This window comes from Sciurus carolinensis, chromosome 1, assembly GCF_902686445.1.
Source record: "Sciurus carolinensis chromosome 1, mSciCar1.2, whole genome shotgun sequence".
NCBI lineage: Eukaryota > Metazoa > Chordata > Mammalia > Rodentia > Sciuridae > Sciurus > Sciurus carolinensis.
In genome coordinates this window covers 190021347-190047995 of record NC_062213.1, presented here as the reverse complement: position 1 = coordinate 190047995, position 26649 = coordinate 190021347, and the positions used below count along the sequence as shown (strand labels likewise).

General features: G+C 52.1%; 2 protein-coding genes and 1 long non-coding RNA gene across 3 annotated transcripts; 2 read left to right on the top strand and 1 right to left on the bottom strand.

Moving 5' to 3' along the window:
* Window positions 1–3592: 3592 nt before the first annotated feature.
* Window positions 3593–10271, top strand: Trnp1 (TMF1 regulated nuclear protein 1). Its single transcript, XM_047516061.1, has 2 exons — window positions 3593–4551; window positions 9023–10271. The coding sequence occupies exon 1, from the start codon at window positions 3691–3693 to the stop codon at window positions 4381–4383; it is 693 nt and encodes a 230-aa protein (XP_047372017.1). The 5' UTR covers window positions 3593–3690; the 3' UTR covers window positions 4384–4551; window positions 9023–10271.
* Window positions 9035–20057, bottom strand: Tent5b (terminal nucleotidyltransferase 5B). The gene is made up of 2 exons (XM_047516050.1): window positions 19632–20057; window positions 9035–14553 (listed from the first exon to the last, which is right to left on the bottom strand). The coding sequence occupies exons 1-2, from the start codon at window positions 19890–19892 to the stop codon at window positions 13534–13536; spliced, it is 1281 nt and encodes a 426-aa protein (XP_047372006.1). The 5' UTR covers window positions 19893–20057; the 3' UTR covers window positions 9035–13533.
* A 252-nt stretch (window positions 20058–20309) lies between these two features.
* Window positions 20310–24053, top strand: LOC124958231 (uncharacterized). The gene is made up of 4 exons (XR_007103850.1): window positions 20310–20407; window positions 20492–20654; window positions 21042–21206; window positions 23925–24053. It is a non-coding gene; the product is annotated as an uncharacterized LOC124958231 (long non-coding RNA).
* The last annotated feature ends 2596 nt before the right edge of the window (window positions 24054–26649 follow it).

Below are 26649 nucleotides of genomic sequence, written 5' to 3'. Positions count from 1 at the left end.
CGAATCTTCTGGGCTGGCATGGGAGTGGATTCCTCAGGCCTTGAACCCTGCCCACTCCACTCTCAGCTATGGAGAGGACCTGGCTGGGGCCACAGCCACACTGGTCAACCCCTCTGTAAACCTCTCTTGCCCCTGGCTGTCCTCTGGGAGGGACTGGGTACATGCTGGACAGGCCTTGGGCGTCTGGCCTGGGCTACCTCTTCTATTCCAGAGCCTCAGACTCAGAGCACAGGTTTGGAGTCAGCAGACACGACCACCTTGTGAGATATTGGGCAAAGCCTTTAATCTGTCGATGTCCTTGTCTATGCCAAAGGCAATAGCAGTTCCATTTCTCAGATGAGGCCTGTGAAGTTCAGGGAAGAAAAGTGCCTTTCTTGGGGATGCACAGCTAGGAAAGGACAAAAGTCCTTGATTTGATCCAAACACAAGTCTCTTATTTCAGGTCCCTTTCCTCTCTCGATTTTTAAAATTTATTTATTTATTTATTTTTAATATTTTCCATGTAAAGAATGGATACCTTTTATAAAGATCAGAAAAATATAATAATCATCATAGTTTAAAAATGCACTCCCTCATTCTAAATGTGCTTTCCAGGTAGACGGCACTAACAGGTAGGTGGTTGGCTGTGGCCTCTGTCCACACCTGGGAGTGTAGAGCTCAGGTCAGTTAAGGCAGATGGCAAGAAAACCATCAGATGCCAGATCTCTCTCATGACCCTGGTCCTTTGCACATGTTGTGTGCATCCTGAGTCTCCCTCCCTGTTTCCCCGCCATCTCTGCATCACTCTTTGATTTATCCTTCAGGTCTCCGTTTAAATACCACATCCTGAGAAAGACCTCTGTGTTCTCTCCCCACCCAGCTGGCCTTAGTGCCGCTCTGTGTTCCCTCAGCTTTGTGCTTTCCCCATCCAGCAGAAACCTCACCCACCTGCAGTCACCTGTGTGTGCCTGCTGGACTCACAAAGACAGGGCCCATCTGATCAGTGCTGGGCCACTCGGCAGGTAGCCCACAGGGAAGGTAATGAACGAGTTGTCGAATGAGTGAAAGAATGAATAAATGGATGGATGGAGAAAGGGACTTCTCCATTCTCAGCAAGCTCTACCCTTGCATTATTTCAAAATTCAAACACATTTTTATTGGATTGGGAGTGCAACTCAGTGGTAGAGCTCTTTCCTAGGATGCACAAGACCCAGGGTTTCATCCCTAGCCCTGGGGGAAAAAAGTGTATTGAATGCCCTCTATTGAGAGCCAGGGGGTTCTAGCGGGGAGACTATTTAAAACTAAATAATAAGCCAGGTGTGGTGGCACACACCTGTAATCCCAGCAGCTCGGGAGACTGAGGTAGGAGGATCTCAAGTTCAAAGCCAGCCTCAGCAACGAATCAAGACCCTGTCTCAAAAATACAAAGGGCTGGGATGTGGCTCAGTGGTTAAGCATCCCTAGGTTTAAACCCTGGTACGCACCCCCCCCCCCAAGAAAAAACCCACAAAACTAAACAATAAACAAATACATATATTGTGGGAAATGCCATAGAGAATAGGAACTGGGATTGGTTGTTGGACAATAATAGGGAGGTGAGAGGCAATTTTGGGGGACTTTGGGTTTTCATTAGGAAGAAAGGCTGCTAATCTAGACAACATCTATTCAGTAACTACTTATTTATTCATGTGGTGCTGGGGATTGAACCCAGGACCTTGTGCATGCTGAGCACACACTTTGCCACTGAGATTCCCCCAGCCCCCAGTAAATATTTATTGAGCCTCTACTCCCAAAGACATTCGTGTCCGAGGGTACCTGGAAGGACAGTGTGTGAGGGTTTTGTACCCAGATCTAACTAGTTCTCTAGATCTAGATCTCAATGGCAGGAAAATTCTGATCTTACTTCCCCTGATTTATCCCCTAAGAGCAGTGACCTGATTGATTCAGGCAAGACACCTGTCAATGTCCCCTCCCTGATGGAGGTTGGGGGGGGGGGGCTTCTGCGCTGAGAAAGACACAGGGTTGATGATGCAAAGGAGACTCTTCAAAGGGATGTCACCATTTGAAGGAGCTTCATCCTTGCTGGGGGCAACCCGGTAACTCCTGAGCCTCCCTCATCCTCACTGAGCCCCTCTGGTTCCCAGATTACTTATGGCCCTGAACCTCCCTTCCCCCGCTGTGAGACTCCTTCGGCACCTTTGCACCCACTAAATGTCAGGCTCTTCTGCAGATCCCTAGCCTGCCCTCAAGGACTCTTCTTGCCCTCAGTGAGCGCTCTTCGGGTCACTGAGTCATTCCCAAGCCCCGCCCTTCCCCTCAGGAACCTCCACTACTCAGTCCCTGAGCACCTCCCCCTCACTTGATCCCTTGGAGTCCTCTCCCACGTCTTCAGTGGACCCAGCTCCCCCACTGGCTCCTCCCTCTCCTCGGAGGCTCTGCCGAGTTGCTTCCCTGGAGCCGAGCTGTCTCGCCCACTCCCCATCACTCAGCGGAAGGCACCTGTAAGCCCTTGGAGAACACAGGGACGGGATGAGTCTCCTCCTTCTCCTCCAGTCAGTGCAGCTCCGTCTGCAGCCTCCTCCTCACGCTGGCCACATGCTTCCTAGGTCCTTGCCAGCCCAGGTCGGCTACCACCCTTCCCGTCTGGTTTCAGAGCGGGCTTCTGGCCCTCCAGACCCAGCCTCCTCCCACCACAGACACCTCCCATCTGACGGAAACCGAGGGAAGGCCAAGGTGAATAGGCTGGTATTTGTAAGGGGAACCGTAGGCTCACTGTTTTCAATTTGCCAGTGACTGAATCCCAAATATGGAGGGTCCCTCTGCGACAGGGAGGGGACCTAGGTTTCTGAGCCCTTAGAGGGCATGGATAGCTAAAGCTGGTGCATGTCTGTCCAGATTCAGCCACCAGCCGGCAATATGATCCCGGACAAGGCACCTAGGCATCATCTAAGTCTCCTTTCCGTGTAAAAGGTGTGCGGACACCTGCTGGGAGGAGCACACGAGCGACAGGGGGAGGGACAGGAGAATATTTTTGCACACCTTGGGGTCCAAGCACCAAGATCTGCGTGCTCAGTGGCAGGATTATGGTGTTTGTTTTACAAGCAAACGTCTGGCATGGGACCAACCCAGCCAGATGCCCATCCCGGGGGGATGCCACTCGCCTTCTCCATGAGATGAGATGGGAGGGTGTCCTGACGAGACTGTGGCCCAAATCAGATAGAGCTGATTTGGCCAAGGGGCAGCAGGACGTATGGGAAGGTGTAAGTCAAGCTGCCTGGGTATTAGTCCGTGCTCTCACTGTCACGCTGGGGCCCCTTCCCCAGGTGGACACTGGACTTTTTGGCTTCTAAGCCCCAGCCTCCAGAGTTTTTGACTGAGGGCCCGGGCCAGGGAAGATATGGTCCACTTTCCACCCAAAATGCGAGGAGAACTGGGTGGGAACCTAATGCCCTAACAGCGCAGAGCTGGGGGAAGAACAGGGGACCTGAAGGCTTTGGGGAATGTCCTGAACGCTCGTGGCTGGTGGGGAGGGTTCAGGGTATACCCGTCTCTGATTGGCTGTGCTGCCCATCGCTCCGCCCCGTGTTCTATAAGACGCTCGGGCGGCGGGCGCGGCGCGGGCGTGGGCACTGCGGCCGCCTCTCTCTCCTCGCGTGCCCGGCGTCTGTCCTCTCCGCGGACCCACAGCCGCAGGCCGCCGGGGGGCGGGGGATGCCGGGCTGCCGCATCAGCGCCTGCGGCCCAGGGGCTCAGGAAGGGACGGCAGAACCGGGGTCCCCCCCGCCGCCGCCCCGGGAGCCCCTGTCGTCCCCTCAGCCCCCGCCCCCAACTCCGACCTTGACCCCGACCCCAGCTTCGTCCCGGCAGCTGCCGGAGGCGGCCCAGGCGTCGGCTGCGCAGGCCGAGGGTCAGGAGCTGCAGCGCTGGCGCCAGGGTGCTAGTGGGGGCGCGGGGGTCACCGGGGCGGCAGGGGGCGCCGGCGGCGGCTCCGGAGCTGCGGCGGGGGCGGGGGGCCGCGCGCTGGAGCTGGCCGAAGCGCGGCGGCGGCTGCTGGAGGTGGAGGGCCGCCGGCGCCTGGTGTCGGAGCTGGAGAGCCGCGTGCTGCAGCTGCACCGAGTCTTCCTGGCCGCCGAGCTGCGCCTGGCGCACCGCGCAGAGAGCCTGAGCCGCCTGAGCGGCGGCGTGGCGCAGGCCGAGCTCTACCTGGCGGCGCACGGGTCGCGCCTCAAGAAGGGTCCGCGACGCGGCCGTCGCGGTCGCCCGCCCGCGCTGCTGGCCTCAGCCCTCGGCCTGGGGAGCTGCGTGCCTTGGGGCGCCGGGCGACTGCGGCGCGGCCACGGCCCGGAGCCCGACTCGCCCTTCCGCCGCAGCCCGCCCCGCGGCCCTGCTTCTCCCCAGCGCTGAGCTCAGGCGCCCGGACCCCTGGCCACCCGGGACAGGCCATCACCGCGGTGCCAACCGACGGATTGCGGATGCCGGCAGGATGGACGGTGTCACCTGCGCTGATGGACAGACTGACCCACGACAGGAAGAGACAGACGGGGGGCCGGGGGCCCAGTAAAGGAGGCTGAGGTGCGGTGTTAGTGGCTGGTGGTTTCGAGGGGCGGTGGGGCTGCAGGGCCCGGGATCTCCCGTCCCTGGGGCTTCTGGCGTCTGCTGGGCCCTTAATAAGACTGTCCTTTTCCGTGGCCGCCTCTCGCAGACCACCAGGGGGCAAGGGGCAGCACCAAGTTCCTGTTACAGAGTTGGACAAATGGAGGGTGCTCAACTCCCAGTTGGGATTTATTTGGTGGCAAACTTTTGTCAGCTGCTGCCCGCTGCACTGGTGCAACATCCCACTCTCACCTCCACTTTCTTTGCCTTTTCTGGGTCCCTTGGGGCTGTAAGAAGTCTTGCCCTTGAGGCTGCTGTTTTCTGGCACTTCAGCTCCATATCATTAGGACAGAATAATGAGCTCCTAGGATGGGGTGGGGGCTGGCATAGAGCTGCCTGAGCCCCTCTACCATTTGGGGAGACAATGCCAGAGAATTTGAGGATTCGTCCCATCATACTTTAACTTAGACCCTCTGCTTCTTGGAGACAGAGCTGTTTTCATGCTTCATGCAGCTTAGATAATTAAGATGGGGTGTTTGGCACCTACTCACCTAGCACCCCACCCCCAAACCCATCTCTAAGATGACTCTGCCAGTGATGGAGCCAGGTGTGACATCCTTTAACAGCCCCAAGGGGGCAGGTATGGCATCAGCCTCCAGAAAGGTGGGGCCTTAAAGGGCCAGACTGGAAATACGATCTGCTGCTTCCTTTGCAGATGCCCTTCAGTTCCCTCATTCCTCTGCCCCCCACCCCCACTCAACTGTGGTGGCCTGGGCCTTGCTTCTCTGCTCACAGATAATTGCAGCTTCACTTGTTAGTCTGTTGGGTGGGTATCACCACCTCCCAGAAGGGCTGTACAGAAACTAAGGGCAAAGAACTGTCTTCTTCCACTGTAAGTCACGAAAAGATATTCTGCTCTTTTAAATCACACCTAGAGCCACACACTGCTTCTGCGCATGGAGCCAGGAACTAATTTAAAGTCCTCATTTTACAGAATGGAGAGGGGTTTTCTCAAGGTCACTTAACAGGGAGGGACAGAACAAGGACCCAGTCCTCTGTTTCTCAAAGTATCCTATACTGGGGCTAGGGAGAGCTGGCCTCAGGGACCATCTACAGTGTGACCAAAAATAACTCTGCCCCAACTTTGGGTCAGTGTCCTTCTCTCTGACTATAACTGTTCTTTTTTGTGTGAGGAGTTGAGACTGTAGTGAAGGAAAGTGATGATAATGTCAGTCTCAGGAATCTGACTGTGAGTGGTGAAAGGTTAGGCCCATTGTGATAGACAGGGGCCCTCATCTGACCCTTCCCCATCAGCCCTTCCTTTTTCTGGGTACCATACTTTTTGACTGGTTTCCCAGCTAACAACCCAGTCTTCTTGAACCCCTCTTTGGCTGGGGGAAAGCTTTGTTTCAGAGCTCTTGAGAAAGTTTGGGGACCAGGGGAACAGTGAGGAACCTTGGCATCTTCTGGTCTCCCCAGAGAAACAGGACCTTCCAAAGCCACTCTGGTCATTTGGGGTCCAGAGGCCAGAGAGCACAGGACTTTCTGGAGGTGACACAGTGAGGGAGCTCAGGCAGCAGCGCTGGGCTGCAGCCAGGACCGTTTGGTTTCTGGGTTGCCAGAGAGGGGGCAGTTGGTCCAGAGGAGCTTTTAGCTAATGGCATAAAGTGCTTTGTGCCATCAGTTTTGCATTTCTCTGGGATTTATTGGTAATCAGCTTTATCCCGATTTGAGGGTGAGGTAGGTACATTGGTAGAGAATTAGAGATGACACTTGCTGGAGAAAGAGGTGGGGGGTGGTATGTGGAGATTGGTCCTGATGTCACAGATATCTCTGTCCCTTCCCTCCACTTCCAGATGCCCCACTGCTCGCCATCAAGGGCCTAGGCCAGGGCACAAAGAGCTCAGTGCTGGGAACCCGAGCTCCTGGTTAGTGTTCTGTCCACTACTCCTCAACCAACTAATAAAAGTCACCTCCCACCCATGCCTACCTCCCTCCCAGGGATCACTGCAGACACTGCCCCCTATGCCCCCCCCCTCCATTTTTCCCTCAATCAGCAAATATTGATGTCAGTCCAGGGGTCTCAGAATGAGACCTGAATTGGAGGGTCTTTGCTTTTGAGAGCTTGTTTTCCAGCCTTCTGCCCGGCAAACCTTCCCTGGCTGTCACTATGCCAGAGGACCCTTGGGGTCTGCTAGTTTGTGTTGGAAGGCTATTTTTTTTTACCTCCACTGAGACAGACCATTCCCTTCCTCCGGTGACTTCCTGAACGCTTTCTCAGTGGCCACTGGACTGAGTACAGGAATCTTGTGGAAGCTGAACTTTGAGGACACTGATGCCTACCTGTGAATCTAGGCTCTTAGCAGTGAGGACTGAAGGGAAACAGGAGCCCTTCTTCAGGCTGGAGCCTGGGGCTTGGAGATCCAGTTCAGGGTTCTAGTATGGAACCTGCCGCTCGCACCCCAGGTTGAGCCTCCTCCCTCTCTTGGCTGATCCCAGTTGTATGTGATGCTGCCACCAGAGGGCAGTGTGGGGCTACTTCTAGAGGCGTGAGGGCGTGGCCTGGAACGGGTTCGGTCCCCAGTGGTGCGGTCACCCACCGTCCCCTTCCCTGTGGTGCCCGGGTTTCCTTGACTTTGAGCTATAAGGATGTGCAGAATCAGCGAGTGGTGGCGGTCCGCGCGGCCCGAGGCGGGGTGTATTTCCAGTGATGGCTTCCTGGGGGGCCGTGGCTGGAAACTCAACTTGTGACCTTCATAAGCTGGGGTGGGGAGAGGCGCAAAGGTGGCCCAGCGCTTCCGGAAGAAGGTCCTGGAAAGAGGTTACCTGTCTGAGAAAGTCCGGAATCATTTCGCTATTCACATATTTATGTTTGTTTGTTTATTTGTTTATTTTTGGGGTACATAGGGACTGAATCTAGAGGCTCTCGCTCCACCACTGAGTTGCATCCAGTCATTTTTTTTTAACTTTATTTATTTTTTTATGGATGCTGAGGATGGAACCTAGTGCCTCACACATGCAAGGCAAGTGCTCCACCACTGAGCTGAAACCCCAGCCCGGGATCCTTTTTTTTTTTTTTTTTTTTTTTTTTTGAGACAGGGTCACTTAATTTCACAGACTGACCTTGAACTTGGGATCCTTCTTCCCTCAATCCCTGAGTTCCTGGATTCAGGGTGGTGTGCCACCACCCCTGGCCCTATTCACAGATTTTGTTACAATGATAACTGATCAGAACTCCTGTCCTGCCACCACCTAGCTACAGAGGTGGCCTAAAGATTAGGCTGAACTGACAGGTCATGGCCAAGATGCTCCAATCCTGCAGTGAGCAGTGACCTGGACGATTCCTTTGCCTGTGCCTACAGCCAGACCCCTTGAGAACAACTCAGGTACCCCTGCATCTGAGAGCTGAAGGAGAGACTCCCAGCTTTATGACTTGCCAGGGAGGAAGTATTTGGGAAAGCTCGGAGATTCCCAACCTATTTCTTCTCCCATTGTTCCCTGACCACACCCTGGCCAGGAGTGATGGGGGTGAGGAACCCTTGGGTCTGGAATAGTAAATTAACCACCTCCTCCATGACAGGCACTGTGCTAAGCATTCACACCCATTATCTCTTTCTTTTTTCTCCCAACCACTCTGCAAAGTAAAGGTTACCCCCATTTCCACAGGTGAGGATGCCCAGGGTCAGAAAGGGCAGATGACTTAGCCAAAGACATAGAACCTAAAAATGAATGCTTAAACATTAGGCTGTGTGGTGCATCATTCACCATGCTAATGAGGGCTCCATTGCCAGGGGTTTCACTGTGCTCTCCCCTCGCAAGTGACAAGGATGATATATGTTCCACGGTGGGCAGAAAGGGCCCCAGTAGAACAAAATGACCTGAGATTCAGTCCTGGCCTGAAACTTCTCAGCTGGGGAATCTTGGGCAATGACTTTTCTTTTCTGAGTCACATTCTTGTGTTTGTTTTTGGACTGGGCCGGGGTGCCTAGGGAGGAGCTAACTTCTGAATATTAAATGAGAAGTCCCACTAAGTGCCTAGCACATAGTGGAGGTCTGTGAAGGATGGAGCCACTCTGCCTAGGCCAGAAGAGGCCGCCAGGACAGCCTCTAGTCTGTGGGGCAGGGTGGGCCTTGGCTTCTCTAGAGCAGCTCCATATCAGGAATCCCTGGAACGTCCCTCCCCTCCACTGGGCCCTAGGGAACTCCATAAGGGGAGAGGTGGAGGAGGGGCAGGCTTTTCATCCCAGGAACATTCCATTCTAGCTGCTCAGACCAGTGGGGATCCCAGCCAAGGACAAAGGCCCAAGGGAACCTCTGCTCCCCCAGGAACCCCTCCTTAAGAGGGGCCATTGTGGGAAGCTGGTGCAGGAGGTAGATACTGAAGTGTTGGGGTGGGGTTGGGTGGCTGTGGGAAAGAGGTGATTAAAACTCTTGGAATTATTCTTTCCAGCTCCTCCTAGCTCCTTAGAGCTCCACTCTGTGGATCTGAACTCCTGGATTCTGCTCCTTCCCTGGACACCTTCCGGACGACTTTGAAAATTGGCCATACCTGACCCCGACGCCCCTCTGTCTGGAGCTGTCGCTTCACCATGGCAAGGGGCTGGGTTCTGGGGAATTGTCCAGAATATGAATTTCTCTACATGCACCACATTTGACTCTGCTTACTGTATGATTGATGATGTTACCACAGGGCCCTGAGATGCAATCAGACTGTTTGAGAGTTTAGCAAACATTTTCAATGAAACAATGAAATGGACTTCTCTTAAAGGTAGAGTCATCACAGCACAGCTGGAGTCCCCATCTGGAAGATGTCAGTTGCTTCCGAGTCTGATGGCACTAGGAGGCCTGTTTGAGGGAAAACACTGGTCTGAGAAATGCCTGTTTCCCTGCCCACTGTCCTTGTTCTCCCCATATGAGGGTGTGCCTGGGGCCCCTTAAGACAATCAACTGCTGCCTCCAAGGGACACACCCCTTCTCTGGAAGAGGTAGTGGCAACATGAAACTCCCAAAGCAATGTTTTAAATACAAGAAAATACATTTATTCAAGTATCCTACTAAAGAGGGAAGGGGCGCATATATTCACACACAACCCAGAACTTGTTAACTTCTGCAAAGCAAATGTATATGGAATCAGTCCCCTGACAGATACATTCAGGAAGAATAAATTTCAATAATCTGAGGCCAAGGCATGTGGTTTTGAGGTCCACTTTGCAAGTGTCCTTGCTGCCTTTCCTTTGTGTGTGTCACCACTCTTTCAGTTGACAGTCCCTTGAGCAGCTTCTGTTTAGTTTGGCAGTCTGTGCCTGTCAACTGGTTTGCAGAGTCTGATACCTCCCTTGACCTGGCTCACAGTTGACCCTCCCCAAGAAGTCTCCTCAAAGATCAGATGCGGAAACTCGGGGACGGGAACACGTGAGATTGTGTGATGGCGGGGAGGTCGTGCCCATTTGTAAAAACATGGCAGCGTGACAGCCTGTGGGGGTTAGTGACTGACTAGACCTGCTTGTCTGGCAGGGTCCCTGGAAGAGACAAGGCACAAACTTGGAAGTTTTAACAAGGGACTTTTTCCACCAGTGGGGGCTGGGCTTATTAGTTAAGAAACTAACAAATAAACTAACTGTAGCTCCGTGGTAGAGTCCTTGCCTAGCACGCACGAGGCCCTGAGTTCGATCCTCAGCATAGGAAATAAACAGTGAAGGAAAAGAAATTAGCCAGGGGTGGTGTATCTCTTGGAACTCCACAGTGGGAAGACTTCAGGCGCCTGGACCTGAAGGGGCAGGGGCGGCAACTGTGGAAGAGAGGGCTGCTGCAGCAACATGACAGCCTGGTGGGGAGGGAGCCGGAAGAATAAGCTTTTCCTCCTTCCTGTCTCCTCAGGGCCTCTCACTGTCAAGCATCAGGAAGCCAGGGAACAAGGGAGCCACTGATGCCTTGGTAGATGGCAGCCTCCCCAGGGCATAGGCCTGAGAGGGTGGAGGGTGGATCTGGAGGGGCCAACTTATCAGCCTCCCCCAAACCAAAGCACTGTTTCTTCCCTCTGGAAAGCCTGGGTGGGTCGTTGCTCCAGAGAGGTTGGAAGGCGGTGGGACAGGCCTTCCTCAACTCCTCACTGGCTTTGACTCCCAGTTCCTGACTCCCACCTGTCCTGACATCTTAGGTGGCTGTAGGAATTGTCCACAAAGAAATAATTCAGCCAGTGAGTCAGTGTTTTTCTCAAACCCGGAAACGCTGCACCACTCCCAAACACACCCACAGGCATGCTGTTGCCACGGTGGGTCCAGGACAGTCACCGCAATCCATGGTTGGTGTCACATGCACATCAAGAAAATGTACATCTTGGCACACTACTATGCCAGTCATACTTAAGAAAATGACAAATGTCACAGTAATGTCAAACACGCCGTCACATATATGTACAGGAGACACTGTCATGATCATCCGCATGAAATCACAGTGTAGGAACAGGAGTCAGACAGACCTGGTTGACCTCAGTTTTCTCATCTGTAAAGTAGAAATACTGGCTCTTCTCTTGTGGAGTTGTTACAAGGATGAATGAGAATGATCGGGAAGGTCCAAGTCTAGTGCCTGGCCTGGTGCCTGGCCTGGTGCCTGGCCTGGAGTGAAGTGCAGGCCAGGTGGCAGCTGTTCCTGTGGACTCCTGTCTCACACACCCTGGCTCCCTAAGCCTGTGCATGCAGGCACATGGGCACCAGTGAGCACACCTGCTGCCTGGGGCCAGCCAGATACCCTCAGGCTCATATGCCTCCTTTAGACGCGCCTGCGCAGGCACGTGTGCACCCACAAGTTCCCTCTGCCTGGAACACTCCCCCAGGCAGCCTCATGGCTTTGCTCCAACCAATGTCATTTTTTTCAATGAGGTGCACCTTGGTGTTCTAGAATTTGCAAACCCCAGCACTTCCGATCCCTTACTTTGCTATATATATTTGTATGCACCCCTGACCTCCTAAGACCATAGGATTTGTCTACCTCACTAGACTGTATTTCCACAAAGGCGGGGGTGTCTGTCTCGTCTGATGTATTCCCAACGCTGGGAACAGCAACTGGCACATGCAGGCTGGATGCAGTGCGTACACACATGTGCCATGTGGGTTCTGATTTTCTCACTTCCTAAAACACATACCTCCAGGTGAACCCCACTCCCAAAAGCTGAACCTGCTGTTTACACTGCGTCCCCTTCATGCCTAACCTCAAATGGTCAAATTGGGAGGTGGGACAAACTTCGTCCCTCCCAGGATCTTAGCTGGATGAGCTTGGCTGGGATGGGCATGGGGAACTGCAGTCATCAAGCCAGGAAAGCCTTTCTGATTGCCTGCCAGCCTCTTAGAGCCCAGCAGAAGGGGCTAGGGCACCCAGCAGGAACCCACAGAGCAGGTGAGGTGGCTGAACTCACCTTGATGACCCAAGGCCTCCTCTGTGACCTTGTTTTCCCCACCCTGGCTGGAACCATCAAAGTCACCACTTCAGAGGCTCCTAATGAGGCTAAATATGTTAAGGGCTTTGCAATCCCTGGATCAAAGAGACGAGGTAAACAGTGGGCAGCGTCCAGGGGTGAGTGGCTGATGCCCTGAGGGAACAGCTCCCCCAGACAACCTGGCTTGGCCCCAGCTGGGTTCAGAAAGGAGAGACCCTGCCCATCCAGGGGACATGTTGTTCAGAGCATATGGAGTTGGAGAGGAAGCTGGGGGATTGAGGGAGCCTCTCCCAGATGGTGGGCCCTACCTGGGCTCTAGGGGACTCTAGAATAGTTTCCCAGCCTCAGCTGCCATTACTGGAGCATCCTTCATTCCCCACCTGCTCTGGGCAGAGCTGGAATTAAGCAGCCTGGGCACTGAAGTATGAGGCCAGGTCTGGGGCTCCTAGAACCCCAGGTAGGAAACCTGGGGCAATTGAAACATTTCATCTTTAGTGAGAGAATCCTAGACTCACTGCAGCAACATGCAGGTGCAGGACACGAGGGAGACACAAGCTTTTGGTAGACAGCTGTCAGGCTGGGGCTGGTGCAGAAGGGAGGGCGGGGTCATCCTGCTGCCCCACCCAGACTCGGCCCCACCTCCCCTCCTGGGAGAGAAGCCAGACTCAGACTGGGAGGATCCTTCTCCCAAGGCTCGGTGTAGACAATTTTTATTGGCAGGTGGTAAGAGTGCAAAATAGCAACTAATCCAGAGGAGTGGAAAAGGAGGTGAGGATAGGGCTCCCCCACCAGGTAAGAGTCCTCTAACCAAGCCAGGGGACTCGACTGTGAAAACTTTGGCCCAGCATGCTCCAAAGGACATGCTCCCAGGCAAGCAGGGTTTCTCACCACATAAGGGAAGGGAGGATACACTGGGAGGGGCCTGGGCTACATCCTCTGGCTGCTCACTTCTGGCCCACTATACACCCCACCCCTCAAGAGGAAGGCTTCACAGCTTGGGGTATGGGTTTCAGGAGGTTGGGCCAAACCCTCCCTCCCCAAACCCAGGTATCTGCCTTATGCCTCAGTTTCCCTCCCCCTAGTGATTAGCCAGGTTGTACCACCCAGACTCTAGTGGTCCAGCCTGATCCAAAGTGAGTCACCCCCATCACACACCAGTCTGTGGGCTGGCTGGCCCTAGTCAAAAAGATCCTTTCTAGACCATGGAAATAAACCCAGGGTGCTGAGCATTGAGGCTACCACCTACACTTGCTTTAAGGCAATTGACCCTCAAGACAAGTAGCTCCTGCACCCCACAATCATGCTGGTCCCAAAGTGTGGTGCAGTAACCTCCTGCTAAGAACCTGGTGTGGCCTGAAGCCCACGGAGGCCTCCTTCAGGGAAGTCTGGTGTGTCCAATTGAAGGCCCAGCCCTGCAGCAGTGCTGGGCCGGTTGGCACAGCCTGCCTGTCTCTGGTCATTTCCTCTACATATTACTGGTGACCCCACCCCAGCCCATGAGGCCCAGTCCCTTCTGGTCAGGGTTATAGTCAGTTACAAGGCAGCCAGGTGGGATAGGAGTGGGCTCGAGCCAGCAGAGGCTGCACAGGGGTCACGTAGTAATTGACAGTGGCTGGCACAATCCCATCAGGGCCTGGAGGGCGCCAGGCCAGAGCGGCAGCGGCAGCTGGGCCCTGCTCAGCCAGTGCCTTGAGTGCCAGTGTGGCAATGAGGTCCAGTGTCTGGCGGCGCTCATGGTTCATGAGGCACACGGTGCTCTCGTTGACCACCTGGTGCAGGGTCACCAAGCAGGCGTAGCGGCGGACTGCATCGGCCCCGCCAAAGTGAGCCTCCAGGTAGCGCTCCAGAGTGCGCTGCTGCTCTGCCAGGTCGGGAAAGTCGATGAAGAAGCGGGAGCACATGTACCGTTGTAGGGCACGCACATCAGTGCTGGGCCGTGGCCGGAAACCACGCACCAGGAGGTGACAGTACTTGAGGAGGCCGCCGCCACGGATCTCCTCCGGGCTGCGTGTGGCAATGACACGATGCCGCAGGTGCTCCAGGGCCTCTGCAAAGTCCCCATACAGACTCTCACCTGTCACCGTGGGGTGGAAGGCCTCAGACATGGGTGTGGATGAGCACTGGCCAAAGAGCAGGAGGGAGTCTAGGACGATCTGGAAGGAGTCAACACTGAACTCAAACTGTCGCCTCACAGAGTCCACGAACTTGAGCTCCACGTTCTTGCCACTCTTGTTGGACAGCGAGATAAGGCTCCAGCGGTCTGTGTCTGTGCACACTTTCACCAGCTTCTGCACATACGCTTCCTTGAGTGTCAGTGGTGTGATTTTGGCGCGGCTCACGCCGGCCGGCAGGAAGTCCAACAGGCAGGCCAGCACCACTGCCTTGGTCAGCTGGAAGGAGGCCTCGCTGCGCAGGTCCACCCTGAACACCAGGTCCAGGTCCTTGTAGCCCAGGCCACTTTCAGGATGTAGCACGTGGCTGGCGGCTGAGCCGTGCAGCCTCACACTGTGCACGTGAAGTCCTTGTTCCTCTAGGCTGCTGCGGACCACCTGCAGAGAGAGGCAAGGGCGGCAGAGAGCGGCGTCAGGAACCTGGGCTCCAACATCGGCACTCAGGACTTCCAGGTCATCACGACAGTAACATCGTCTACTTTGACCATGTACCAGCCTTTGGAAAGTCATTTAGCTTTCTGAGAGCCTCAATTTGCCTATCTGGAGAATGAACCATTTAAAGGAATGACTCAGAACAGCAATAAGAGCAAACACAAGCATAGAATTTACTAAGCATGAGGCCCTGATCAGAACACTTTGTACATTAAGATATAAATTTGCTTAATTTTCACAATAACCCCATGAGGTAGGTAGTATTATTTCACTTTGCAGATGGAGAAGCACAGAGAGACTAGGTTTTGCTCAAAGTCACACAATTGGTGAATGCAAAGCTAGGAATTAAATTTAGATAGAGACAGGTGTGGTGTTCCACTCCTGTAATCCCAGTACCAGGGAGACTGAGGCAGAAGGATTGCAAGTTTGAGATTGGTCTCAGTAACTTAGTAAGACCCTGACTCAAAATGAAAAGGACTGGGATGTAACTCTGTGGTAGAGCTTCCCTGGGTTCAATCGCCAGTGCCACAAAAATAGGAGAGTCCATGTCTTAACCACCTACCTAACGGCAAATAAAACCCTTAGCATTGTGGGGCTGGGGTTGTAGCTTAGTGGTGGAATGCTTGCCTAGCACATGTGAGACCCTGGGTTTGAGCTTCAGCACCACATAAAGATAAATAAATAAAATAAAGGTGTTATGTCCATCTATAACTAAAAAATAAAACAGCATTGTTCTAGGCATTGTGTTAACCGCTCAAATGTGCTGGAATATAGATAGCAGTTCACGAGCATGCAGCCTCATGATAACCCTATGTTTAGCATTACTATTTCAATTGACAGATGGGGGACTTGCAGACAGAGGTTAAGAAACATGTCCAAAGTCACAGAGGAGCTGAGATTAGAACCCAGACTAATTGGATTGCCAAGTGATGCATGTTCTTTTGACTCATTTCGTCCTTGTAAGGACCCAGAGAGGCAAACACTATATTCATTTTGCAGATGAGGAAACTGAGGCCTATGTGGTGAAACACCGAAGGCTGAAGGAGAAGCTATTCAGACACAGCATGACTGGAAGCCCAGACCCTTTTCACTGTGGACAAAGGGGAGGGGTCAAGCCTCTGGAAGTCTCCCAAGCCAACTGGGAAGAGATGGAGGGCCCTATCTGAGAGCCCTGGGTTGACGGCACAGACAGGACAAGCAAGCCTCCACGTGTGCTTGAACCTCGTCCTTCAGCTGGGGCATCTCCCCAGTTCAAGGCAACAGGTGGGGAAAAGAAGCTGGGGGTCAGATGGTTGGTGTTCTCAGCAACCCAAAGTACTTCACACATTGTCCCGAAAGTGACCAGGCAGCATTCCTGTCCTGAGTGACTCTGCAACCCCGCCTTGCTGCCAAGTCAGCGCCCAGCTCTGGGCGGTTGTTCTGCCTCCCAGGGAATTACTGCAAAGAATGCACCTAAGTGCTGAGGAGGCAAGCCGCAGTGGGGCAATCTGAGGCGGGCGGCTCCCTCCAGGAAGGCTTCCGGGAGTTGTCATGGCAACGGGGGGTAAGTAACTGGCCATCAGGAGCATGCAGGGCCAGGGCTGGGGTGGTTACGTACCTAAGGAGGGCCAGGCATTAGACCTTACTAGCATCTGTGGGGAGCCGGGGATGCAGTCAGTGGTGGAATACATGTTTAGCATGTGTAGGGCCCTGTGTTCAATCCCCAGCATAGGGGAAACAAAACCAAACCAAATCACCATGGGGGACAGATATTTATGATCTGTGTTATAGATAGGAGCAAAGTCACCTGCTCACCAACACATGGAGGTGCCTTCAAGCCCAGGTATGGCTGGCTCCAAAGACTGTCCATTTTTTTTACTGGGGAGGGTACCGGGGATTGAACTCAGGGGCACTCAACCACTGAGCCACATCCCCAGCTCTATTTTGTATTTTATTTAGAGACAGGGTTTCACTGAGTTGCTTAGCACCTCATTTTTGCTGAGGCTGGCTTTGAACTTGTGATCCTCCTGCCTCAGCCTCCCAAGCTGCTGCAAAGACTGCCCTCTTTTTTAAAAAATAATTTGCTGCTAGAATGGAACCCAGGGCTTCTGCATGCTAAGTACTTGTTCTACTACTGAGCTGCACCCCCAGCCCAGCCTGTCCTCCTCCTGAAGCCCCAGGATTCAGAAGGAGCAGACTAGAAACTAGTGTTCCAATCTTCCTTCCCTTCCCAAGTTGCAAAGTGAGAGTAACCTGAAATCACTGAAGCAAGAGCCAGAGTTGAGGAACAAGAAGGGGGTTTGGGGGATCCTTGGCCAGACAGGGCTAGGCCCTGCAGCCAGCCTACGGGATTTCTAACTCACACCTGGAAGTTGCACTCAGGCAAGCCAATGAGAGAAGAGGGCCAAAGACCTCAGTCAAAGGACTCTGCCAGACCTGCAGAGCAGACTAGCCCCCTCCCTGAGTCCCATTAGAGCTGACTGAGCCTTACTCAGTGCCAGCTCCTGTTCCCAGGCTGGTGCCCACCCAAGGGCATGGCATCTGGCCTGGTGAGTAGGTAGCAGTACCCTCATTAAATCCCCTGCGTCAGGGCCATGAGGCTAGCTGTGTCAGCCAGCCAGCAGCTGTTGTCTCTTTCCCAGGTGTGACTACAGCCAGTTTGGCAGGCAGTTCCTAGATACCGCCACACCCAAGGACTGCAGGGCAGCTTGGAGCCTCCTGAATCAAACTTTCCAGCCACAGAGGGGGCAGTGACTGTGCCCTCCTTTCTCCTATGTCAAGGTCCTCCCTCAGAACCATTCTGCTCCAGGGCTGCTGCTGTGACCTGCAGTAAGACTGACAGGCGCTGTCAGCCAGTAGGCTTACAAAATTGCAAACAGGGCCACCTAATGCAGGCCCTCTGGCTGCAGCTGGAGAGATTAGACTGTCTAGTTTAATTCTCTGTGCCCAGAGAAGGCAAAGGACTTGTCCAAGGTCACATAGCTAGTAAGTGGTTGAACTTAACTAGAACCAAGTCTGCCAGAGCTATAGGTGGGGGCCTGGGGAGCTCCTACAAGAGGGGTTCCCTTCAGCTCAGGTACAAGTGAGGGTCACACTCTACTGCTCAGATTGCTGCATAAGCAGCCTGTCAGGTGCAGAGGGAGAGCAGTTCCAGTTCTTGAGCCATGAGACAACTCAGCACTAGTGATAAGTCTTGACCAGCACCTCCCTCCCTACCCCATGTCCCCACCCCTTGCTTACATCCCTGACAGCTCCTGAAACAGCCAGCTGCAGATTCTTGCCAGACGGACTTTCTTCCCTGTGGAAGTGGCTGAACAGGCCAGGTGAAAGCACCTGTTCCCTTTGGAGTCTGGAACCAGAAAGGGTGTTGGCAAACAGTCCAATCCATCCCCATTGAACAGACCGGGGCACTGAGCCCAGCAAAGGGAAATGACAAAAGTTCAGGCCCTGAACCCAGATGTCCAACCTCAGTCTCAGTTCAACTCTGAAATCTCCACCCTGCATCCAACAGCTTCCTGTTCTGTAATACCTCTGACCCTGGTCTGGGGAGGGACACTGTACCACTACTACATGGGGAAGTCAGCTCCTGCTGCCTGCAGTCTCCCTGACCTGGCCAGGGGCACCTGAAGGCAGGGAGACTGAGTCCTAGTCATATTTGTGCCCCTAGTGTCCCACACAGGGCTTGGGGACAGAGCAGACACCAATAAGGGCAGTTTGAATCACACTTGTACAGGGGAGCTGTCACAGTGGGGGTGGGGGCGCAGGCAGGGTTGACCCTGAGTCCCGGAGAGAAAAGCCTTGGCTGGTTTCCTAGTCACCCAGATGACAGGGAGCCATGAGGAATGCCTCTGCTCCGATGGGGCTGTGGGTGAGTCAGCCCAGGAAAATCTGCCCGGCCCCCTCCTGCTCCATTCCTGGTTCCTAGGGAGGGCAGGCAAGGTAGTCCCCAGCAGGCCCCCTCCCCCTCCTTTGGGGCTAGGGTGCAAGAGGCGGGGATTGGCCTGCTTTTCCTAGCAGGTATGAAAAGCTGTCAAGGATACATGGGAATCAGCCCTGGATTTTTTTTTTTCTCCCCCTATCAGAGGACGCCTGATAGACCTAGACCTTCAGCTTGAGAGTCAGAGAAGGAGTAGGAAAACCTTGAACCTGCAGCAACCTGCTCCTGGGAAGGTCCGGGATTCCCTGGGTTTGATTTTTCACTCATTAGGTAACCTTAGATAGCTCGCTGACTCTCTTGAGGTCTCAGTTTCCTCAGCTATAACTTGGGTACAATAATTACCATCCTCTCATGGCTCAGAACATAACCATGCCTGGGCTGCAGAGGAAAGAGCAGTTTTGGAGTCATTGAGGGTGAGGAAAAGGGAAGAAGTCAGGAGAGAGGATGCCACAATTCTCTCCTCTGTTCTTCAGGGGAGAGATGGGGGTAGATTTGGGCTGGGCATCCTTTCCAATCTTGGGAAGAAAAAGGAATATCTAAAATAAACTAGACACTTCAAGTTGCCCTCAGGGGTGGAGTCTCAGGTCTGGCCTGGTACTTAATTAATCTCTTCCTAGCACAACCCCAGTGACAGTGAGGGATTCTCTGCCGGGATTTCTGGGCTTTTCTACTTAGCCAGGAGTTCTTTAACCAAGGGCGTGGGAGTGCAAAGACAGAGCCCCCAGAACCTTGAGAGAGTGAAGGGGGAGGAGGCCCCGAGATGCAGGGTGGAGGAGGAAAAGCTGTTTTGGACCCAAGCCTGCACAGTACCGCGGGGAGAGTGCCTGACATCTCTAGTCCTTGAGGGTGGGGAGTCCCTCCATCCCCTCTCCTAGCTTAGGCCTGGGAGAGTGGCCCTGGGGAATCAAGGCTCCCCAGGGGCTGGGGGACGGGAAATCCTAGCAGGGGGAGGTTTATTAGGGACAAGCATTAATGCGCTGTCCAATTGTTACAGCACCTGTTCCGGTTTCTGTTTCTCGAACTGTCCTAGCAAATCGAACAGACAGACCCCCGGTGCCCGGAGAGCCTAGGGATGGCCTCCGCTTGACCCCGCCCAGCGCCCTCTCACCTGCACGATCTGCCGGGGCTGCACGCTCAGCGTGGGGAAGTTGCCGCGCCCGTGAATGGGAATCGGCTCGCTCAGGAGCGCGTCCAGCCGCTTCACCTGTGGCCAGGTCAGCCTGCTCAGGTGCCTGGGGGAGGTTGATGAGGCCTCCGGGTCGGGGCCGCCGCCTGCCGGGGCAGCCGTGGCCACTGCCGAAGCCGCGGCCGTCCCCACCTGCGCAGCCGCCCCCTCCAGGCGCTCAGCTCCGCTCTCCGACGGCATCATTCGCCCGGCCCCGGGCCCCGACGGCAGAAACCGGGGGGTGGTCAAGGGGAGGAGGGCAGGGAGAGCGCTGGGCTGGGGCCAAGACTGGGGCGGGGATGCAGGGACGGGGCGGCAGCGACCGCGAGGCAAACCCAGGGCACACCTCGGAAGGCGACGACTAACCGACCCTAGAGCCTGCGGTCTGGGGCTCAGCGGACTCTTATAGGCCGCGGGCCGCATGCTCATTGGTCGGGGCGGCCGTCACACAGTGGGAGCCGCCCCGCCTTTAGACCTCCCCGCCATTGGCCAACGGAGCTTTGCAGGTGAGTCACTATTCCTTGGGGAGATTCGGATTGGTTGGAAGGCACGCCGCTGCCCCGCCCATCCTCGCCGGCCGAATTCCCTCCTTTGGTCCTCAAAGAACTTCTGTTAAATGTGATTGGACCCGGCGGGCCTGCATTTAAAGGGACCGCACCCTCCAGGGACAGAAGGCTGAAAAGTGATCAGTACTTTGTAGCAGAATCAAGACCACTGAGGTAGGTTGGTTTGTTTGTTTTCCTCCTGCGCTGGAAGAAATTGAGAAATCACCTGGCCTGGTCCTGATCATCCGCTATTTTCAGAAGCCCAAAGAGATCGCGCCGCTTGCTCAACTTCACACAGCTCTCCTACTCGCCAACTTTTCCCAAAGTAAAGGTGCATCACTGTGTATAACGAGCAGAATGCTCACTCTCTTGAATGGTCCTTGCAAACCACAGCATGAACAGCGTTCATGAACCAGTTTAGGTAAGGTAAATCGAGGGTGGGGGCGGGGCGGGATGGAGGCGTGATTCCTCCAAAGTCCCACAGCAAGTGAGTGTGGCCCTGGTCCAAGGGTATAGAATCTATAGAGCATCCTCTTTCCACAGCATCTGTGCAGACCCAGGACCTTTCTGGGGCAAGGGGATGGATACTGTTACATGTTTTTCTCTCCATTTTATAAGACTTACTGTTATAGTTACTTTTGAATTACTTTTTCCCTCTGATTTTAAATAATATGTACTGTGGCAAAAATTCAGAAATTGAGTCTACCTGATTCATCACTGCAATATTTTTTCTTAAATATTATTGTCCTAATAATATATCAAATTAAATATCTTTCTCCAAACATTCTCCCATTCTCCTGTAAGGCAGGCTGGGAAAGAGTAATTTGACCAATTTACAGAAGGAGAAACCAAGACCTAGAAGCAGTAAACTACATCCAGAGGTTACCAGCCTGACTTGATGCACCAGGGACCAGAACTCAGGAACCTGACTCAGACCAGAGCAGCCGTGTCACCTCCCTGGAAGTCAGTTCAAGTAAGATGCTACCCCTGTCTCCCTCCAACTTGGAAGACTGAAGGCATCCTGGCCCTCAGAGAGGTGACTCCACTGCTTGGCCATGTGACCTTGGGCAAGTCCTTTTCACTCTCCTCAATACAGCTGCTTGCTTGTATTCTGTTTTACTTTTTTTTTTTTTTTTTTTTTTTTCCTTTTAGTACTGGGGATTGAAACCAGGGGCATTCTACCACTGAGCTAAATCTCCAGCTGCACCCTACCCCGTCCCCCGCACCTTTTAAAATTCCGAGACAAGGTCTTACTAAATTGCCCAGGCTAGCCTCAAACTTTTGATACTTCTGCCTCGGCTTCCCTAGTAGCTGGTTTATAGGTCTGTGCCACCATGCCCAGCCTGTTTTACTTTCTTCTGAAAGATAAACAACAGATTTCTTATCTCCTTAGGTTGAGTCCAGAGACTCCAAACCCTAAACTTACCAAGTCTCTCTGAGGCTATTGACAAAAAAGCTTGAGATTCAACCACAGCCCTAGAAGGGAAAAAGGGAACATAATATTTACCAAATACCTACTATGTCCAGATCATTTTACATAATGACTTCTAATTCTTTAAAGTATACCTCAGGATGTGGTATCATTATTCCCAATTTACAGATGCTGTAACTGAGGCTTAGAGAAGTCAAGTGATAAGCCCAAGGTCAAACAATCACTAATTGGCAGTATGGGACTCAAATTCAGGTCTCCTGACTCCAGAGCCCTATTTTCCAACTGCTCCTCTTAGAAGAGCTGGCACAGATCACAGTCATGCGTGGCACTGCCCTGGCACCGCCCACAAGATCCATCCATCCTTTTATTCATTGCTTAGTCAACATATATATACTGGGTACCTACTGTGTACCAGGGTGCTGAGCTAGGCTACGAGATAGGATAGGCAAAACTCTTGTCCTTCTAGATCTTTCTTTTTTCATTTCTTCCCCCCACCCCCAGCTTTTGCCATGCTGGGGTGGAACCCAGGGCCTTGAACATACTAGGTTGGCAAATGGTCTGCCACCGAACTCTTTCCCCAGACCCTTTCTAGAAAGACATTAGTGAAATAAAAAAAATAAGACATTTCAGAGAGTGCTAAAAAGAAAATAGAACGGGATCAGTGGAGCGAGAACAAGATGATGTGTGAGGGAGGGAGAGAGAGAGAGCTAGGGTTATCAATGTACATTGCTGGATGCTGTGATCATGGAAGACCTCTGTATAAGGTGAGGTTTCCACTGGGTTTGTCAGATCCACTTCTGCCCCGTCTCCCTGTGCCTGTCTCTAGACAGCCAGGGCCCCAGAAAATTCACAAGGCTTCCCATTCCTAGACCCTGGAGGCTCCAGTTGGGAGGGCTTTTCACAACCAGGAAACCTTAGCTAGTTCAGGGGTCAGGGCTTCCTGGGGGCCAGCTAAAGCTATGTCCACCCCATGCACCTGAATCAAGTTTTCTAAGGAAACTCTGAGGTCTCTTTTCCTCTCTCCTCCCTCCTGTCTGGGCTAGGAAGAGCAATTAGCAGATGTGTACGAGGTGAATCACCCTTCTGTTGACTCGTTCATTCCCAAAGCTGATGGTTTCCATTCTTGTCCAGTGGGGTGGGGTCACTTGGGGATGTAGGAGATTGATAGAGAGCATGGGTGTATATCCAGTAGAATCATTCATTTTCACCAAGACCAGCTTTTAATTGTCCCCTTGAACAGAGAGTAACATTGGCTGAGGAATATCCTGATGAATTCAATTGGCATCCCAACGTTATAGAGGAGCTTTTGCCCCACCCCCACCCCAAATTCCTATCTTAATTATGATGCTAACCGATATTGAAAAGGAGCTTACTTTCTATGATAATCGAGGCTTAATGATACAGCTAAGTGATTTCCCTGTCTGGACATCATTTTCCTGTTCTGTAAAATCAGAGTGAAATAGGAATCAGGCTCTTCCATTCATTCCTTCTATGATTTGAGGTGGTGGGTCCTGGAAAGGGTCTTGGTCCCTACAGTGGCTCCTCCTCAGCTTTGAGATCCCAGACACAAGAGCATTCTGGGAATTGCTGTGCAGCTACATGACAGGCCCTCAGCACTGAGCAGATTCTGTGCTTGGAAGTCAACCAGGTGCTTTCCACAGTCTCATTGGATTTTCAGAACATTGGGTGATGTCTAGCACTTGCCTATAATTCCAGCTACTCTGGAGGCTGAGGCAGAAAGATCACAGGTTCGAGACCAGCCTGGGCAACTTGGTCTCAAAATAAAAAGTAAAGAAAGAAAAAGAAAAAGAAAAAAAAGGAAATAAAGAAAGGGGGGGAAAAAAGGCTGGGGATGTAGCTCAGTGGTAGAGTAGCCTTGAGTTCATACCCCATAAGAAAAAACATTTTTCAGAACATAATTCTATGAGAGAAGCAATCTCTCACTTTATAGGAAACTCTGAAGCTCAGAGAAACTAAATAATTTGTGAAGGGCCTCAGAGTTGGAAAGAGAGTCTTCAGACCAGACCAAGCCCAGGCCCTACCCAGAACCTTGCCTATGAGGATGGTGGAGTTCATTTCCACACAGATGATCCTCCCCCATGGAGATCGCCCATTGCCTCCTATGGTTCTTATCCTCCACCTTACCTCATGTCCTCATGGCCAAAGTAATGGACCTTGTCATTACTGATAATTGTACCCCACCCTGCATAATTTCAATATCCAACATCACCTCCTGTCTTTTCTGCTCTCTTCTTGTAGAACCCAACTCCAACAGCTCCTTGACCCACCAGGACATTTATTTTTATTTTTATTTTTATTTTTAATAATTTTAGTCGTAGATGGACACAATACCTTTATTTTATTCTTTTATTTTTATGTGGTGCTGAGGACCAAACCCAGGACCTCACACGTACGAGGTAAGTGCTCTACCACAGAGCTCCACTCCCAGCCCCCACCAGGACCTTTAATCTACTGATTCTCCCACTTTGGTCTCTATTCCTTATCTCTCTCATGTCCTGACTTTCCTCCTTAACTAACTTGGAGCCCATGGACCATTGCTGTAATTACCTCCTTGCATATACCCAGAACCCCTTGCTCCCCTCTCATTAAATTGCATCCACCTGGCAAAACCACACCCTGGCTAATCCCACACAGCTGACTGAAGCTGGAGGCCTCCTGACTGACCTCACTTTACTCTCAGGCACACCACTGCAGGGCACCCCTGGAGCTGTCTGGGAAGCCTACCAAATGACCCCATCTTTTCACTCTCCCACAGTCCTAGAGGACAGGTTCATACCCTCTCTCTCTCTGGTCCCTGGAAGATCCTCTGGCATCCTCCTCTCAACTGATGACCTTGCTTTCTACTCCACTGAGAGAGCAGAAGCAACCCAAAGAGCATTTCCCTGGCCTTTCAACACCTTTCTACCCATCCACCTGGTTCCTCTGTGCCTCCTGTTCAGCCTCCCTCCTGCCACATGGGGTGAGCCTGCTCCCTCCTCCCTGAGACCACTGCAGGTCCATCTTTCTCACCTGCTCAACGACTTTGACTCCAGTCACTTTTCCTCGCTTGCTGACTGGACCATTTCAATCAGCATTAAAACAGAACTTCTTGCATCTCAAAACAAAAACAAAAACACACAAGAAGAAAGCAAAAAATATTTCTCAATACCCCACCTACCCTCTGACAGCAACATTGCAACATTCTGAAAATGTCTACACATGCTGCCTTTGGGGGTTCCCTGTTCTCTCTCTCTCTCTCTCTCTCTCTCTCTCTCTCTTTTGATCCTGGGGATTGAACTGGGGCACTCGACCACTGAGTCACATCCCCAACCCTATGTTGTATTTTATTTAGAGACAGGGTCTCAATGAGTTGCTTAGCATCTCACTTTCCTGAGGCTGGCTTTGAACCTGCCTCAGCCTCCCAAGCCACTGGGATTATAGGCGTCCACCACCCAACCTGGCCCCTGTTCTCTCTTGAACACACTTCAACACTCCACTGCTTTTGTCAAGGTCACCAGTGACCTTCACATTGCTAAGCCTAATCATCAAATTTCTGTTGGTTATAACTTCATTGAGCTAAAATTCACATGACATACAATCCACCATACAGGCCTGGTGTGGTGGCGCATACCTATAATTTCAGTGACCCTGGAGGCTGAGGGAGGATTTTGAGTTCAAAGCCACCCTCAGCAACTTAGTGAGGTTCTAAAGCAACTCAATGAGACCCTGTGTCTAAATAAAAGAAGGCTGGGATGCGGCTCAGTGTTTAAGCACCACTGGGTTCAATCCCTGGTACCAAAAGAAGAAGGTGGAGGAGGAGGAAAAGGAGGAGGAGGAGGAGTCAATCACAATAAGTGTGTAATCCAGTGTTTTTTAGTATACTCATGGAGTTGTGCTACCAGCACCATGATCAGTTTTAGAACATTTTCATCACACTGAGACGTGCTGCACCCTTTAGCAGTCACTCCTCATTTCCCCAGTGTCCTCAGCTCCCAACCCCACGCCACCACTAATCTATCTTCTGTCCCTGTGGATTTGCCTGTTCTGGACATTTCATATACATGGAGTCAAATAATATGTAGTCTTTCATGACTAGTTTATTTTATATTAGTTTTAATGTTTTCAAGGTTCATTTATGTTGTGGGCTGTTTCAGCACTTGTTTCTTTTTCTTTTTCTTTTTTTTTTTTTTTTTTAATTCTTCCTAGTGGTATGGATTGGACCCAGGGCTAAGAGCTATACCCAAAGTCCCATTTTTTGTTTATTGCCACCTATATTTTATGAATATATGAGACACCACATTTTATTTATTCATTCATTAGTTGGTGGATATTTGAATTGTTTCCACTTCTTGGTTATTTTTGAAGAATGTGCCACTGACATTCAAATATAAGTTTTGTGTTTATATGTGTTTTCATTTCTTTTGGCTATATGTTCAGGGCTAGAATCGCTGGTCCTAAGATCATTTTTTGTTTTGCGATTTGAGGAATTGCCAGAGTGTTTTCCAGAGCAGCTCTACTGTTTATATTCTCACCAGCACTTGTTATCTGTCTTTCTTTCTTTTTTTTACGGTGTTGGGGATAAATCCAAGGCCTTGGACCTATAAGACACACATTTTATTAATGAGCTATACCTCCAGACTGCTCCCCAATTTTTTTTTTTTTTTTTTTTTTTTTAAGATGGAGTCTTTCTGTGTTGCCTAGGCCAATCTTGATCCTCTTGCCTCAACCTCCCAAGTAGCTGGGATTACAGCTGCATTACCATGCCAAGTTTGTCTGTCCATTTTTATTGGAGCCATGCTAGTGGTATGAAATGGTATCTTATTTTTATTCTCCATTTCTTTTTTCCCCTTCCTTCCTTTTCTTTCTTTCTTTCCTTTCCCTTTTCCTTTCTGTTCCCTTCCTTCCTTCCTTTCTTTTTTGCAGTGCTAGGGATTGAACGCAGGGCCTCATGCATGTTGGGGAAATCCTGTACCAATGAGCTGTG

What these genes read in the sequence shown, in the direction of transcription:
- Tent5b (XM_047516050.1), bottom strand. Translation starts at nt 19,892, where the DNA reads ATGATGCCGTCGGAGAGCGGAGCTGAGCGCCTGGAGGGGGCGGCTGCG. An exon ending in AGCCCCGGCAGATCGTGCAG is followed by an intron (nt 14,554 to 19,631) that starts GTGAGAGGGCGC and finishes CTCTCTCTGCAG; the next exon opens with GTGGTCCGCAGCAGCCTAGA.
- Trnp1 (XM_047516061.1), top strand. Translation starts at nt 3,691, where the DNA reads ATGCCGGGCTGCCGCATCAGCGCCTGCGGCCCAGGGGCTCAGGAAGGG.